Below are 16,918 nucleotides of genomic sequence, written 5' to 3' on the forward strand. Positions count from 1 at the left end.
GACAGATCCGTGCCAGGGAGAACAGCCTGAGGTCAGGGACTTGTCCCGACTGCAGCCTTGCCCTTAGTGTTCCATTGTCATCCTCAAGGACAACACAACACTTTCAGCGCCCATTTTTATTACTTTAAAGCACTTGAGGGCTTCATTGTGAATAGTAGAAATACTATGTTAAACTAAAATGATGATCTGTGTACAGATGTTTGATAGAAGTAAATTTTGTAATTTCACTGAGTACATTTTTAGCCTCCTCTCAATTACTGCATATTGAAGAAGAAACATGACACCACCAAGCCAAAGATGCTTTTTGTCTGTTTTTGTTGTTAACAGAGTGGAGAGGATAATGCCTAGTGCTTCCTGGTGTCTTCTGACTGTGCACAAATTAGCAGGATGATAAATAATGGAGTCTTATGGGATGTTGATTAAAAGCAAATAAAGTTGAAGGATAATATATATAGATCTCTCCAAGAGGGAAAGAAACATGAATGGCAGGAAAAAAGGTTTGGTCCTTAATACCCTTTAGCCTAGTTAAAATATGTGCCTTTTTTTGGTGTGTTTTTTTTTCATCACTACAAGATAAAAAGGAAACATTTCAAGTCTTCAAAAAATTCATTTATTGAAATTCACATGTGTAACAAAGCATACAAATGAGCAGATATAAAAACATAATAACTTCGAGCCTTTTCTGAAAACATACACCAGGAGGTCTCCTCGTCTAGTGTCAGACTTCAGCTCCAGCCCATCCATCCTGCAGGGACCGCTTGGCAACGAATGTGGCGGTGATGACGCAGCCCGCCGCAGTCTAAGGTGGGGTCCACTGGGAAGGTCGCGGTGCATTGTGGCATATTACGTATAAATCAGATGAATGTAAATATCTCTTTGTAAATCATTTATTTCACTGTTTCATCCAGGTCAGCAATCAGATTGTGGCATGCTGGGTAACTGGAAAAAATGATAATAAAAAGTAAGTTTAAATAGATCATGTTCTTCAATGTGATTTGTCTTCTCACTGGTTTAGTTACCTCTTTCTAAGTTTTTGTAAAAAATTCTTATGCAAAAATTATAGAAATTGTACGTAACCAACTGTATGAAAAGTTTGTAGGAATATAAGGTGAACTCTTTTAATGCTTTAAATCTGAAGACACGCTATATTCCAGACCTCTGCATGTCTCTTAAATAAGGGTGGTCTGATGACAGGACACAGCTAAAGAGCCATCTCTTCCCCCATGGACAGGAGAAAGGAGACACTGATTCGTGCCAGAATCTGTTTACTGAAAATTGCTCAGACATTACAGTGAGTAAAACTGGACAAAAAAACAGGATGTGGATAGACCAAGTGTCCCTAAGAAATTCCTGGTGAAATGATAACAAGCTAACACCTCCAAATGTTTAGATGCAGACAGTGTGTTTTAACATATATAAAGGCATTTTCACATGGAAACCACCTACCACATGCTGGAAGAGGGAATTTAGTGTATGTCCTCTCCTAGTTTTAAACAGGAATAAATGTTTCAAAACTAGCTCATGAAAATTGGGTTGAAGGAGTCGCAAGTTAGGAAAGTACTGCTGCCTGCCCTAGCGGATGTCGGATGCGGCTGTTCAAATTAGTTTAACCCACGTCAGGAAGTGGTGTCAGAAACCACTGGAAATAGTTACATTGCACAGGACATTTCTCGAGTACCTACTGTGTCCTGTGTGGGAAGATGACTCAGACACGGTCTTTGCCCTCCAGGAGTGTGAAGTCACCAGGATGGTAGAGACTAGATAGAGGGCTAGGATGATAACTACCGAATCCCAGTTCTCACTTCAAGAGATGAATTGGAATGTAATGCAGGGACACGGGCCCCATCTGGTCTCTGTTTGGCTGGGTGAGAATCATCTTCAAGAGAAACAAGTGGGCTCTGCACTCCCCAACAGAGATTTCCTGAATTAGAGAGGGCTCTTGTCTACCCAACTTAAGCCACGATTACTTGTGGAGGATTTCCAAGACAGGACGAGTGATCAGCGTTTCCAAGATCAGAGTTTGCACAAGAAAAATATGAAAATTAGCCTGTTATCTTTTTTAAAAAATGAGAAAACGTTTACATTTCAAGTAGATTTCCCAGCGTACGTGAGACACTCATGACTTTTTAGTGAGCAGTTCTGTGGGTTTCGACACAGGGCAATTAGAGTATCGTGTGCAGCCCTGCTCTCAGACAGTGGGGGGGCCCGGACGTGGTGAGGAAGTGAGTGGTGTCTGTGTGCATCTCTTTGGGGGTTTGGGAGGTGGATGGACCCTCCTTCGTGGCGCCCACGGGGCTCCTGGAGCATCACAAGGAAGCCAGGGAGCCCCAGGGCCCTGCCGCTGCAGAAAGGGCGCCCCTGTCCTCAGAGGCTGCCGCCAGCTCCATTTGCCCATCAAACACAGGATCTCCAAGAGCTGATTTGCCTTCCGGTCCTGACTGAACGGATCCAGTGAATGACTGGCTTGAATGACCCTCCTGTCCCACAGACAGGCAGGCTGCCTGCCCACCGGGTGCTCTGGAAATGGTGGCTTACTTTCTAACTTTAGAGATTCGAGGGCGTCTTTGAATACGAGAATAAGCATAAACTGCAATAGGCACGTTTTCAAAAAAAAAAAAAAATTTGACCTTGAGGTAGAAAAGACACATACCTGTAACACGCACAACACAGAACAGTAAAGACCTGAAGTAGAAGGGAAATGTATTGTGGGAATTTTTTAAAACCAAGCTCCAGGAAACGGGCAGTTCTCGCATGAGTCTTCGCGGTTCCCGCCAGGAACTGCCCACCGCCTGGCCCATTCCCTGCTGGCACTTGCCCAGGGGTCAGCCCTCATTTCTCTCCCGGGCTCCATCGGTTTTCTCTTTCATTTGGTTTTGGTGCAAAGCCCTGCATTCCTCCTCATAGTACTTACTGTTCGCTGCCCGAGCCGTCGTGAGCATTCAGCAAATGGGACTGAATGAATCATGTACCCTGTTATGTCACTGTCTTCCTGCTAAATAGCTCTCAGTGTCACCCTTGGATGTCTGGATGTTTAGTAGAGAATGTTTCTCGGTTCTTCCCCTTAGGCAGGGAGCATGTCCAGAGAGACAGAATCTTTAGTTACTGCCAAAATCTGGCTCGTCTGCCATCACTTCTGAGGGACATGAGCCATGCCTATTTCCAGAAAGCTGGTTCACTGCCCACACCGCTGTGGACACCGTGAGGTCGGGCTGTAAGGGAGACGAGGGTGTGTGTGCCGATGGGACACAGCCAGTGTGAACCGTGGCTTGAGCCCTCAGCCACCATGTTCCCGTCCCTGGACCATCACACTTGTCACCGAGGCCCCTCGCTGTGGCCCCCCTGGGTGGTGTGGCCACATCTGCAGTTGTCGTGGCTGCCCTCCAGATTGAGGAGGGCTGACAGCACCCTGGCAGCTGCTCTTCTGCAGCGCTGTCCACAGATGATATAAATGCTCCCCAACTGCAAGCCCGCTATCAGTGACCCGTTTTCTTTGTTCTCGTTTTAAACCCTAACAGAGCCTTCTCTCCACAAACCCTGACTTGTGTGTCTAATTTGTTTCCGAAGTTTAAATTCAAAGTTTAAAAAACGAGTCTCTCTGGGTGACCTGAATTGTTCCCCAAGCAGCCACACTGCGGGGTCCAGCTGAACCTTCTCTGCAGCTTCGTTCCCAAGCCCGCAGCCCAGGGACGTCACGGCACCAGCTAGGCCCTATGCATACGGATGCTCACGGTTCAGCCTGCCCCTTGTTTCCACCATGTGTCTCTTCTCTGTGCATCTCCACTGGCCTCTTAGCAGCCCCTCCCAATGGAATATCCCTCCTTCTTGCTTTTTCCCTTGCTCATTTGTACGTTTTCCGTCTCTGTGTGGCCAGGTTAAAAAAAAAAAAAAAAAAAAAATGGACCTGTTCCTCATGCCTCTGGCAGAAAAGCATCTATTTTTAACTCAAGAAAGAAGGTAGAATCCCTCCCCCAACCTCTATCTGGGGCATTTCAAAGCTTGGCCTCAGCTGACAGAGCTCCAGGGAAGCCCCCAGTACCCTCCTCCATGTGTCCCCACTTTGGGAGCCAGGCCACTGCTCTGCGGCTTTCTCAGCTGGGGCCCAGCTCCAGGCTGCTGCCCCGGGAGAGAGGGAACTCCCTCCCCCTTCCATGCAGCCCATGGCCCAGGGAATGAATACCAGTCTCTCTGGAAGTTCATTTCCTTGCCCATTCATTTCCCAGCTTTAGTCACTCCACTCCTCTGGGCCTGATTTTTCCATCTGTGCAAAATGGATGCTAAATGATTTCTCCAAGTGGCCCTTTCAAGCCTTCAGCAATCACAGTGCTACCCTGCTAGACGGTCATCTCTTCTGGGCCCTAGTAATGCAGAGAGCTCCGTTTTAAAAGGAAGCTCGTTCTATTACTTTTTTTTTTTTTTTTTTTTAACCAGAAACTGAGCGATGCGGAAGCGAAGAACTTACCTGAAGTGGTCCAGAACTGAGATTTGAACCCAGGCAGTTTGACCTCAAAGTCCAGGCTCTTTTTAATGCTATTCCAACCAGCTTAGTGAAAGAGCAACCACGTTTGATATTTCTGGGATTAAGGAGGAATCAAATATATCAGGCAGCCCGGAATAAATCAGCCATGTGACCTATGGGTGGTCACCAATTTGTCCTCACCAGTCCCCTGCAGCACTTTGTGGAAACGTGGCCTCAGACATGACCACTGACCTGTAAGCAGGCAGTTCTCCACCCAGCACGGGGCTCAAGGTCGCGAACTGCAGGTCAGGAGAGGCCTGCCTCTGCCCCACACAAGTCACTGGAGCTCTCGCTAAGCTGTGTACCCCTCCGGCCAGCACAGCTGCCAAACGGGCAGGAGTTCATGGCAAGGTCACCACAGGTCCTCGATTTATTCTTCCCTCCCGGCTGCCTGGCTGGGTCTCTGACAATGAAAGCTCTGTGGCAGGCAGAGTTCAGGCTTCATTTTCCCTGGACTCTGGGGCCTGGCTTTGCTGCCTCTGGGCTCCAAAATCGGAGAAGAACTACAGAAGCCAGAAAAACGCAACGGTAAAGGCAGGACAGGCTTCCTCGCAGAAAGAAAGTGTGGACAATGACACTGTAGCTTCCTGGAAAACAGCAGCTCGATCTGGACTTGGGACTTGCAATGTGGGGGGATGCAGGGAGCCCTGCGCACAGACAGGAGCGGTCAGAGGCGGAGGCCACGCGCGCCCAGGGGCGGGACTGCTGCGCCAGGTTCTCCCCAGAGCACACTCCAGCACGGGGGTTCCTTCCACAACCCTCGGGATCCCCAGCGTGTCATCTTCCAGCGTTCTTGAATCTCATGAGTCACGAGAACTTCCCCTGCACATGGGCAGGGGTCTGTGTTTTATACGCACCATGTTTCCATGGTAAATAGATTTTAAGAATTCCCAAAGGACAGACAGTGTCACCAACAGCAGAGAGTGGAGCCTCTGGCTGCCTCATGTTTGAAAGCGTTAAAAATAAAGACAACATTGACATTTGGGGTTGTAATGTGACGGAATTACAGTCTTTTAAAGGCAAGAACCACTTATCTACACTACATGTAATATTCAGTGTTTTGTTCACTTGTCTAATTGGATTAAAATATTTAGCTCCCTTTAAAATCTTGATTGTGAATTTATATTGCAAAATGTAATGTCTGACTCGGGAAGCAATAAGTGGAGCAAATGTATCTGAAGCAATGTAAAATTCAATTTATTTTCCTTCCATGAGTCTTATTCTGAAATTATTCACTCTTGGACAAAGTGAACTAACTGTTAACGAAGAGCAAGTTTGGCTTAAATGAAGCTGTATGCGCTTTTCAATATCAATTACACACAGGGCCTTTAGTTAAAAAAAGAAAAAAAGTTAAACTATGCTATTTGAGTTTGAGGAAGCTTCTCTGAGGGTCGCCAGACCCCAGGTTAGAAATGCCGCGCCAGGGGTCTTACGTCATTCTTTAACAACCCTCAGGCAGCAGGGAGTTAATGACATTTTCGCTGCATATGTTCAAGTTTATTTAAAAAAATATGCAAGTCACTTCGGTTGACAGTGTCTTGTACACAGTTTTGAAAGAATCAGGGCAAACTTTAACAGAGTCAGTTTTTATTTGAAAAATATTTTCTGGGAATGTATCAGTGTTTATTTTTGAGACTGACAATTCGGGTGAAAATCAGGATAAAAACAAAAAAACAACAATTTGGTTGAAATCAAATTGTTTGTTTTCATCTATTTAGAATTCTTTCCAAAAAATCTTGGTTCAGGAGGAGGCTTTTTAATTTATTTTATTCAGTGTATCTGCTGTTCTATTCAAGCACCATCTGTCTCACAGGTAGCTAGCTTCGTGGAAGCGCCGACGTAACTGGGTGAAGCCCTCAGGGCTCAAGGAAGGACCACCACAGACTCTGTGGACACCTCCAAGTCCCAGCTGGGCGACCCTACAGCTCAGTCTGCAGGGGCCCGCAGGAGCTGCGCGGCCCTCACTGGAGCGCACAGTTCTGAAGCCTCCCCCTACCTTTCCTTCAGGTCACAAACGGGCCTTTCCTCCCTTCGTCATCATCTGTGTCTTTGTTTCTTGTGCGTGTTTCCAGCTTTCTTCATGAATCCTTTGGTGTAACGAGGTAATCTCCATGATTTTGAACATAATCACATATGTCTGCTGGATCCATGCACAAGTTTAAATCAAATTAGAAAGTAAATTCACTGCCAAAAATGCTCAAAAGTCATAGGGCCAACTGATTAATCACCAATAAGTCGGTTTCAGATGCTGTTTTCTAAACTGTAAAAGTGATGCATCTGAAGGGACTAAAAAGACATCCCTCCCCAGACTGAACACTGAGGACGGAATCAAACAGCCTTTTGGGACAGAGGCTACCAGAAAATGCAAATCAGCTGAAACCATATCATCACCAAATAAATGTACAAGTAAAATAATCTCGATGTAAATGACAGTCCTCCAAGCAGACAGATAATTTCCATTCTTTCCCGTCTCTCAGATGCCATTCTCCCCAAGAAAAGACTCTTAAGTTCCTCACCAACTGCTGCCACCCATCCTGGCCAGATGTTAGAGCCCCAGGCGCTGGGTCACAGACCCCTAACCCCGCTCCCAGCTGTCAGGCCTTACCAAGACTCCCCTGGGGCCCAGGTTCTGTATCCTGGACACCACCCCTCAAGTCCCCACCCCCCACAACCACAGTCACTCCCGTCCCTGAAGAGAACAGAGGAGTAAGACTGGGTTAGTGTTTTCATGTCTCTATTTCGCTACAAGAACTAACATAGCAATTCATGATGTTTCAAAAGCTGTCTCCCAGAAGTGTTTTCCCCAGGAGTGAAGCAGGAGATTCATAAAGCCAGTGTTTTTAATCAGTCCTAAACTAAGAACAAGTCAGAAGAGCAGCCTCGAACTTGGCGATCAGCAAACTGAGCCACGTCCACTGGGTCAGCCACAAGGCCGGCCCGACTCTCGCCAGGCTGGCCACCACACGACAGCAGCGTTTCTGGGAGATGGGAATTCTTATGGCCAAAGAATGTCACAGCGGCAGTTAGGACGGTGAGCGGCCCCCTCGGCCAGGCGTGTTGCTGTGCATGTTTCAGAAGTTAAGCAGAAACAATTTAGAACAATAAAGCCTCCTAAACAGGCTAGATGTTTCCTGTCAGAGGCCACTGGCCAACCCGAGCTTGTCATCTGCTTCAGGGCCCAGGGCTCAGGCACAGGAACAAATTGGAGGGATGTGACTCAGCTTCAGGGCAGCTGCCCGGGCCAGAAAATATCCATTCTCTTTTGAGAATCCAGCGGATAGAGAGTTTTAGAGTTTGACGTGCAAAATTATTATGCTTAATTCATCCAGGCTGGGAAAATGGAAGCCTTTAGCTAAACCATCCCAAAACCAGAGACAAGCCAGAGGAGTCTCTCCCCCGGAGAAGGGTGGGAGTGAAGTGGGTGTGGCCGGTGACTCTGGAACCCTCGGGAGGTAGCACCCTCCACATACCTGCCGGGGTCAAATGGCAGCCTTACTTACCTCAGGTAAGGCTCCCTGGAAACTAAACTCACAGTTCAAGTTTATTCCACGGCAGAAACAGGTCTAACGCCGCACTTGGGCGCAAAGAGTGGGCCTTTGCTTTAGAGAGTAGAGAGCTTGCCTGGGTTCCTGTCTCCTCTTTGAATGCTAGTATTTGCTACTGAAAGCCAACATTTTCTCTACCAAGCTTCTTTTGTCATGTTCACATTAAAATAATTCCAAATGCAATATCTGAATCTGAAAGATCCCTTTAGAGATGAGCCAGATGGGCCAGTATCAGAGAGCATAGGATGGTCAAATCATTTCTGTTGCTTCAGGCAAGGGAAAAAAGACCTGCTCATTTTTCTGAGAGAATTTTGAGGTTTTAGGGTTTTTTTAAAATGCATTTTACAAAAATTTTGCAATCCATTTGGCAATTACCAGGTTTTTAAAGCCCTGGAAGAGGTTTCTAAGCATTGATGATCCATGTTAAGATCTAAGTGGGCTGTCAGGTAGGCAGATGGGGAGTTAAAAGGCAAACCCCACAGGATAATGATCTGGTCCAGAATGGAGAAGAAACTACCACACGCTCAGAGCTTGTATAGAAGACTCTCCACAACCCAAGTTCTGAAGTCGTTCTCAGCTCTTGGAGGCCAGGAGCTCCACTGGTGCTGTAAGTCCCTCCATCTGTCTGGAGACCCGATGGCCCAAACCTTTGGCTGGCACCACCCAGGGCCCCCCTCAAGGACCTGCCCAGACAGCTGAGCTCTGGTTGAGGTCTGGCCGCACAGGTACAGGATGAGGTGACTGCACACATTGGAGGAGCTGGGCGAGAGCAGTGAACATCGTTTCATGGCTGTTGGTCCCACAGGATCTCTGCCCAACCTGTGCTTCTCCCAGGACCTTCCCCAGTTTGGGGAGGAGAGGGGAAAAGAAAATCCCTGATATTTCTTTGGCCTGTAATATGCAAGACAACCAGCCATGCACCTCGCAGCTGCCCTCATTTAACACTTCCAGGGTCCCTTTGAGTTAGGCTGGTATGGTACCCACTATGCAGATGTGGAAACAGGCTTAGAAGAGACTTCAATGACTTGTTCAGGGCCTAGGGACAACGATGCATTCTGGAATCATTCTCTGTTCTTTCTGCCTCGCAGCACTTTCAGAGGCTCTCAAACCCTAGTGTCTTCACTGAATTATCCAAACAGCTCATTAAAATGCAGATTCCTGGGCCCTGCTCCCAGAGATGCTATCTCGGTGTGTGTGAGAAGAAGCCCTGAAACCCATGTTCCTTTATTCATATGTTATATGATGCTTACACAAGCATCCCGGATGCCTGTGTGACTGTAGGGCGTGTCGCTTGTGCACCACCCTTCCCTGCGAGCAGCCTCAGAGGCCCTGGGAGGGGACAGTGCAGGTGTGTCTCCGTCCCCCAGCCTGAGCTCCGTGACTGGCTCCTGGCGATGCTCATTTACTATTTGTGGAACAAATGAGGACTTTCGCAGAGGGGTTTGGTGGGCTGAGTGGGAAAAATCACTCAGAGGACAGTGGCTCCTCTATACCTGTTTGGGCACATGGTCATTTTGAAAAAAGAATGAGACAATTGTCTCATCATTTTCATTTCCTGATGCATTTTTCCAATTAATCATTCCAAGCACTTCTTGCACGGCGTCCCCCGGGCACTCATGGAGCACCTCATTATCCTAACAAACTGCTCGATGGGGTAAAAAGCCCAGCCTCCCTGACAGGAAGAGAAGCAATTTAGGGAAAAAATAAAGGTTTCATTCCCTACACCAAACTTACCTGGACACTCTTTCCCCCATTATCCCTGCTGGTGGCCCCAGACCTAACCTGAACAGGGAAAGTCTGTTAAGGAGTCAGACTTAGGCTCCATTTTCAGTGTCCCTACTTGCTAGCTGTATGCGCTTGTTTGAGCCTCAGCTTCCCCATCTGTGAGATGGGGATAATCAATCTTGCAGGCTTGTTCAAGAGTAATGAGAGTTAATGCATGTTATCTATGGAACACTGCCACACCCTCCGCCAGCACTCCAAACCCTAGCCCAATTATCAGCCAGCTGATTTAAAGCAAGACTCCTACATTCCATTCACAGGGACTCCCCTAATTGGGAGCACCTCTTTCCTCCACCAATTCAAACAGACACGTCCCCCAGGGGCAGTTCAAAGCCAACCTCCTCCAGAAAGCCTCCTGACCACTGCCTCCCGCCCTGCTCTCCTGCCTCCTGCGCTCCTCAGCGGTGGTGCCCACACGGTGCGGCTCAGCACTCTGTGTGGCTTGCTGCTTCACGGTGGGTCTGTTCTCCCGTACGAACGTTAGCTCGCTAAAGAGGGCAGGTCCAGGGCCCGCACTTCTGTGTCCTCCACTGTGCCCAGCACAGTCTTCAAGATCTCCCTCCCAGCTTATTCGCTAACCAACGGGACCCCCGGGGAGTTTAGCCTGGTAAGACACAGCTCTGTAAAAGGAACAAGGGAAAGACCACGTGTACCCCGGTGTGTTCTCTGGTGGGTGAGGCGCCCTGCACAGTACCTGGGATCTCAGACGTCCCACCTCTTCAGTCAGTCTGTCTCTCCAGCAGAAGCTGGTTCTGCTTGCTGAGGAGCTGCACCAGCTGCTGGGCTGTGGCCTGGCTGTGCTTGTCTAGTTGCTTTAGCCTGGAGAAAAATCCACCACAGAATTAGGGATGGGTTCTGAAGACTGGGGGCAGTAGGCCTCAGAGAGCAGGGGAGCAAAGACTTCAGCCCTCTCCCTGTTTTCCAGTGCTCTGTGTGTTGCAGGGAAGGTCCTGACAATGAACTACGAGCTGGGAGTCAGGGTGAGGCCCTTGGACGGACTCCATAAGGTGAATGGAAGTGTATCAGATATGAAAGGGAATTGGGAGTCTTTTCGGTGAGCTGTCAGTTAGGGAGCACACAGATAAAACTGAATTAAAACTCAAACCTTAAACTCCCAGAGGTCAAAGATGAGGGGCCTAAATGCCTCCACTGTTCAGCTGGAAACATCTCTGGCAGACTGGAGCAGACAGCCGGTCCTGGCTGGGGAAGTGGGTGAGGGAAGGCGGAAACACTGAACTAAGGGTTTTCCATTATTAATCACTCAGTCAATCACGAGCTCCGGCATCGCTGACCAGATGTCTTTAAAGATCCTAAATTTGTCATTCTGCTGATGGGCTCTCCTCTCCAGACTTGCTAATTCTCTATTATCCTCATTTGTCCACAGACGGCTTCCTACAACCAGTAGCACACTCACCCATGGAAATGTAGGCCTTGGATTAAATTTAGACTTGAACAACTACCCAGAACTGTTCTGGAAAGAAGTTGGGTGTGTCATATGCCTTTCCTCACAATCCTCAAAAAGCACCAACAGTGAAATTAAGTTGTATTTTCACAGGAAAAGTTCAAGATGCATTTCAAACTTCAGGCTACATGTCCCGCATTGAGTCAAAAACTTCGAAGATGGTTCTGCAGACCCTGGGCTCAGCCTGCCCTCAGTTCAAGCTCTCCAGCGACCCCGTTTCTGGCAGGCTCTGAGCACAATTAAACATCTGCGAGGACAGACATTCGGGACTTAGGTAGGGGTGGGCAGACTTGTTTACTAAAAGGATGCAGCACCTGGAGACAGGTAAAACTAAAACTGCACCCTGGGAAACCTAACAGTGGTCTAGTAATTTACTCACGCTCTCCTCAGGTTCCTCTGCCGGTGGCAACCCTCCCCATTTCCCAGATGGCACCTACCGCCTGCCCCGCCCCCTTCTCGAGCTCCAGTTGGTTTTGCAGGAGGTTGTTCAAGCTGCCCCAGGCACACTTACTGCACCCCAGTCTGCACCCCTATCCTCTCTGCCGAACACTCTGTGCTCCGGGTTTTCAGTCACACCTGGTTTTCTGCTACCCCTCCTTCGAAGTGTCCCACATTGCAAGGGTGAGAGGCGGGAACTGGAAATACCCGACGCAGGGGTCTAGCAGGCGTGGTGCATGCTCCCCAGGTACGAGCCCGCTCTGACCACGCCCATAGGTCTATGCCCCGCCCACTGCCCCTGCTGTTTCTGGAGAGGGCAAGGACCAAAGACAGTCCTTTTTTTTTTATACAGCAGGTTCTTATTAGTTATCTACTTTATACCTATCAGTGTATACATGTCAATCTCAATCTCTCAATTCATCCCACCACCACCACCACCCCAGACCCGTTTTCCCCCCCTTGGTCTCCATACGTTTGTTCTCTACATCTGTATCTCTATTTCTGCCTTGCAAACCAGTTCATCTGTAGCATTTTTCTAGATTCCACATATATGCGTTATTATACAATATTTGTTTTTCTCTTTCTGACTTACTTCACTCCGTATGACAGACTCTAGGTCCATCCACCTCACTACAAATGACCCAATTTTGTTCCTTTTCATGGCTGAGTAATATTCCATTGTATATATGTACCACTTCTCTATCCATTCGTCAGTCGATGGGCATTTAGGTTGCTTCCATGACCTGGCTATTGTAAATAGTGTTGCAATGAACATTGGGGTGGATGTGTCTTTTTGAATTATGGTTTTCTCAGGGTAGATGCCCAGTAGTGGGATTGCTGGGTCATATGGTAATTCTATTTTTAATTTTTAAGGACCCTCCATACTGTTCTCCATAGTGGCTGTATCAATTTACATTCCCACCAACCATGCAAGAGGGTTCCCTTTTCTCCACACCCTCTCCAGCATTTGTTGTTTGTGGATTTTCTAATGATGCCCATTCTAACTGGTGTGAGGTGATACCTCATTGTAGTTTTGGTTTGCATTTCTCTAATAATTAGTGATGTTGAGCATCTTTTCATGTGCCTCTTGGCCATCTGTATGTCTTCTTTGGAGAAATGTCTATTTAGCTCTTCTGCCCATTTTTTTTTTTAACATCTTCATTGGAGTATAGTTGCTTTACAATGGTGTGTTAGTTTCTGCTTTATAACGAAGTGAATCAGCTATATGTATACATATATCCCTATATCTCCTCCCTCTTGCGTCTCCCTCCCACCCTCCCTATCCCACCCCTCTAGGTGGTCACAAAGCTCCAAGCTGATCTCCCTGTGCTATGCGGCTGCTTCCCACTAGCTACCTATTTTATGTTTGGTAGTGTATATATGTCCATGCCACTCTCTCATTTCGTCGCAGCTTCCCCTTCCCTGCCCGCCCCCCGCCATGTCCTCAAGTCCATTCACTACGTCTGAGTCTTTATTCCTGCCAAGGAGAGTCTTATTTCCTGTGTTTGTAGCTACTTAAAACCAGGTTCAGGGTCTCCCTCGCCCCAAGCCTGGGTTGCAGTCTGGCCCTGCCCAGGCTCCCGATTCCCTGGATCAGGCTGGGGTAGATCCCAACCAACAGCAAGTATCTTCCATCCAAGTGTGAGCACTTTCCTGCTTCCATACTGTATAAATTACATTACCTACCCTCCCCCCCACCCCACCCCACCCCCCGGCCTTGCCCCCATTGCCCTCCTTCTGATATTGGAGGAGAGAAAAAAAAGTTTCCTCTGGTGAAGCCTTGGCCATCGCAGCTTTGGGAAGCCCAATCTACCCCCACTGCCATCCATCACGCTGTTATGTGCAGCAATTGTTCGTGAGAGCACAGTCTCAAACCCACCCCAGTGGTATCAAACCGAAGTTTTCCTCCACCGAATCCTCAGCATGGAGAGGCTGGGAGAAACAATGACATCCCAGGGAGCAGAGAAGCCAGGCCAGCCAGCTAGGGCCAGGGGGGCATTCTGCCCAGGCTGACCCCCTCATCTGAGCAGCGACTCTGCTGTCCAGCACTGGAGTGGGTACCTTTGAAGACACAGAGGTGTTGAGAACAGACTTTTTCCTTGACAAGCAAACAATCTAATGCTTTGCTATTTAAATCAGACAGGCAAAAACATCCTCATTAGCAGCTGAGCTCTCTAAACCGTCAGGTGTAGGTGGCTTTCCCCTCCAGTCAAGTCTTGGGTGTGGAGAGAGCGACAGGCTAAGAGCTACTGAGGCAGTAGTAGCCCACTGACTTCAAGCTTGCTTGAAAAAATGAAACAGCAACATGAGATAAATAGGTGACACCATCGAGGCTTAAAGTCAGGAAGGCGCCAGGAGTGGTCATCCTCCACGTGCTCCCTTGCCCTGTGGATGGATCAGTGAGATAACGTTCCTGCTGACTGATGGGTTTAGTGTGTGTTTTGGGGCTCCTCGAAAGAGTGGCTGCCGGATTCAGGGCTATGGGCTGAGCCAAAGCCTGTTCTCCCAGCACAAACAGCCGGCCATGGGCTGGCCGCACCGCTCACCGCCAGAAGTGGGGTCAGTTCCTGCCTAGACCCTCCTCCAGTGGAGCCCTCAGAACCTAGATGAGGCTCAGCTGGTGGTGTTCTGCAAAATGTGGGCCTTGGAACCCTGCAGCAGATATCCAGGAGCCCAGGCCCCGCCCAGACCAGATCTATCAAGTCCCCGGGTGTGAGCCCCATATCAGCAGCAAACCAGGGTTTTCCTGCAGAAGCACCACTGATAGAAGGAGTAAGACCCTTGGGCAAGTCCTGCCTTCCCTCCAGGAGGCTGAAGCCTCACTAGCTTCACAGCTGAAGAGCCAAGGATGGCTTCACTCTGATTCAACTTGAACTCCAAGCAGTCGCTCTAAGGAGTGTTTTTTCTCCCTTTAAAAAATATGCTCCCTCCTTTTCAGAGCCAGCCTCTACTGTGTCACTTTATTGCAGCAATAAAGTCAATCACAAGTTCAGAAATGGTAAAAACAACAACAAACCCAAACTCACATTTGTTAAAAAAAAAAAAAGCAAACAAACTACAACCCAGGTTTTACATAAAACGGACTTTGTTATGGAAATATATTTCAGTGGCAGCTCTCTCAAGGTCTATTTTGAATATTAGGAAAAGACTTTTTTTTTAATTAAAAAGTTATTTTTTGTAACAGCCTTCCCCAAACACTGTACAACCCAGCCTACGCTATTCATGAATGCTTTATTACCATCAGCTAAAAGAGATTTCTTGGGGTGTCCTATTGACACATACACCGTCTTTTATTTTCCATGGCGGTTACTGCTCTCATTTTTGTTGTGCTTCTAAGTTCAAGTCTTCAGCCAACCACAGCTGCAGCTGCCACCACTGACAAGAGCTAACATTTACTGAGCCTCTGAGCTTATTCCTCCATTAAAACTCACTACAATCCTAAGAGGTATGGCTAGGATTATCGTCCCATTTTACAGATGAGAAAACTGAAACTGACAGGTTCAATTAACTTGCACAAAGTCACACAAGGAATAAGTGGTAGAGCGTGGAGGCAAAGCTAGGCCGAGTACAGGTGTTCTTAACCACCGTTAACGGTTGGTTAATTCACTGAGTTACCTCAGCAAACCAACCAACTCTTGGTAAACCGTTCTCATGATGTCAAGAATTACAAAAGATCCCTTCCCTTAGGGGGTTCCCAGCCAATTAAGGAGACAAAATGGGTGCTGCACTCAGGGTACCACCAAGGCATTAAACCACAGGGTCAATACGGTAAGTGCGAGGACCAGGAAGGCTTGTGCCTACTTAGGAAATGGATCACCGTTTTCACCATCATCTACTAAGTGCTTACTATGTGCTAAGGGCTTATCATTTATTAACTTTTTAGTGCTCATGACAATTCCATGAAGCAGGAACTGTTGTTATCCCCACTTTAAGGATGAGGAAACTGAGGCGTAGACAGCACATATGACTAGTCCAAGGTCACTCGGATGGAAATTTGGGATGTGAAAAGATGAACGGGTGTTGGTCTGGCAGGGGCAGGGCAGGGCCTTGCCACATGGAGGTGGTACTGTAAAGGCAGTGGTGTCTGGAAACTGTGCAGTGTGGCTTGAGCAGAGGCTGTGGGCTGCTTGGAGGGAGGTGATGCTGGGACCCAGTAACGATTGGAGCCGAACTAACAATGGATGTTGTCCTTCAGACAACGGCATTGCCATTTACCAAGAGAAGATGGGAGGAGGGACAGGCCTGGGGTCAGGGTGAGGTACCTGTGAGACGCCCACTCACCCCCCCAGCACTTATTCAGCCTGGGGCCTAGAAGTGTCTGGCTGGATCTCCAGCTGTGCTGCCCAGATCTGTCGAGAGGTAAGGCCGTGAACGTGCTAGGGAAGCCTGGCAGAGATTTTCAAGTTTGTTAAAATTACAGACACCCAGGCCCCCACCACCTACTGGCCAAAACCTCTGCTGCAACGAGAATGAACATGGTCAGGCCCAGGCCTTGGGGAGGAGCCACCTGTCGAGGCTGGCAGAGGGCACGGAGCCAGAAGACACTGACGGATGACGGGAGGGAGGATGAATGCCGGGAGAGGAGAGGGGCTTGCGGGAGAAGCAGGGCAGCTTGTTGAGTGGCCGCCTGCCCTTCAGTAGGGAACTGTGGCAGAAGCTGCTTTAAGGGGCGGGAGAGGGGAGACCATCCTGGAGAGGGGCAAGAGGGTGTGCTGAGGATGGAAAGGCTTGAGCCGCTGGGCAGGGTGCCCTGGAGGAGGGAAGAGAAATCCTCAGAGCTGGGCTTGCAGAGGCAGGAGGCACCTGGGCAGCAGGCAGGCCCTTCTCCCAGAGGCAGAGGGAGGCAGGCGAGGTGAGCCTGAGCCTGAGAGGCCTCCAGCCCAGCAGCCTCCTTGTTCTGCCCCAGGTAGAGGGTGCGACAGTTTGCTGAGAAAGGAGGCCACGAGACAGGAGTTGCTCTGCAGGATGAGGGAGCTGGCCAGGGGCAGTGTCTCCTGAAGGGGTGCCTTCTCAGGTGGACACTGGCATCCCGACCTGCCCTCCAGATGATCTCACCCCCTTCTCCAAGCCCTGCAAAGCCTGGGTCAGTGGGCCCCAGACACCCTTTGGCTGCTTCCACCCACAAGCTGGCAGCCCCCTCTGCCTGGAACATGACTCCTCCTAACTCACAGGGCT

At 48.7% G+C, this 16,918-nt stretch overlaps 1 protein-coding gene across 2 annotated transcripts in view; it reads right to left on the minus strand.

Annotated features, from left to right (window-relative positions):
* Positions 1 to 10,562: 10,562 nt before the first annotated feature.
* The window catches only part of SDCCAG8 (SHH signaling and ciliogenesis regulator SDCCAG8), a gene marked incomplete at its 3' end in the record, with an annotated part of 252,067 nt that continues 245,711 nt past the window's right edge, over positions 10,563 to 16,918 (minus strand). For both annotated transcript variants that reach the window (XM_082663725.1, XM_082663724.1), the window contains exon 17: positions 10,563 to 10,662. In XM_082663725.1, the coding sequence (XP_082519851.1) occupies positions 10,563 to 10,662 (100 nt within the window). The remainder of the gene's footprint in view (positions 10,663 to 16,918) is intronic.

This window comes from Grampus griseus, assembly GCF_964374135.1.
Source record: "Grampus griseus genome assembly, chromosome: 1".
NCBI classification, from domain to species: domain Eukaryota; kingdom Metazoa; phylum Chordata; class Mammalia; order Artiodactyla; family Delphinidae; genus Grampus; species Grampus griseus.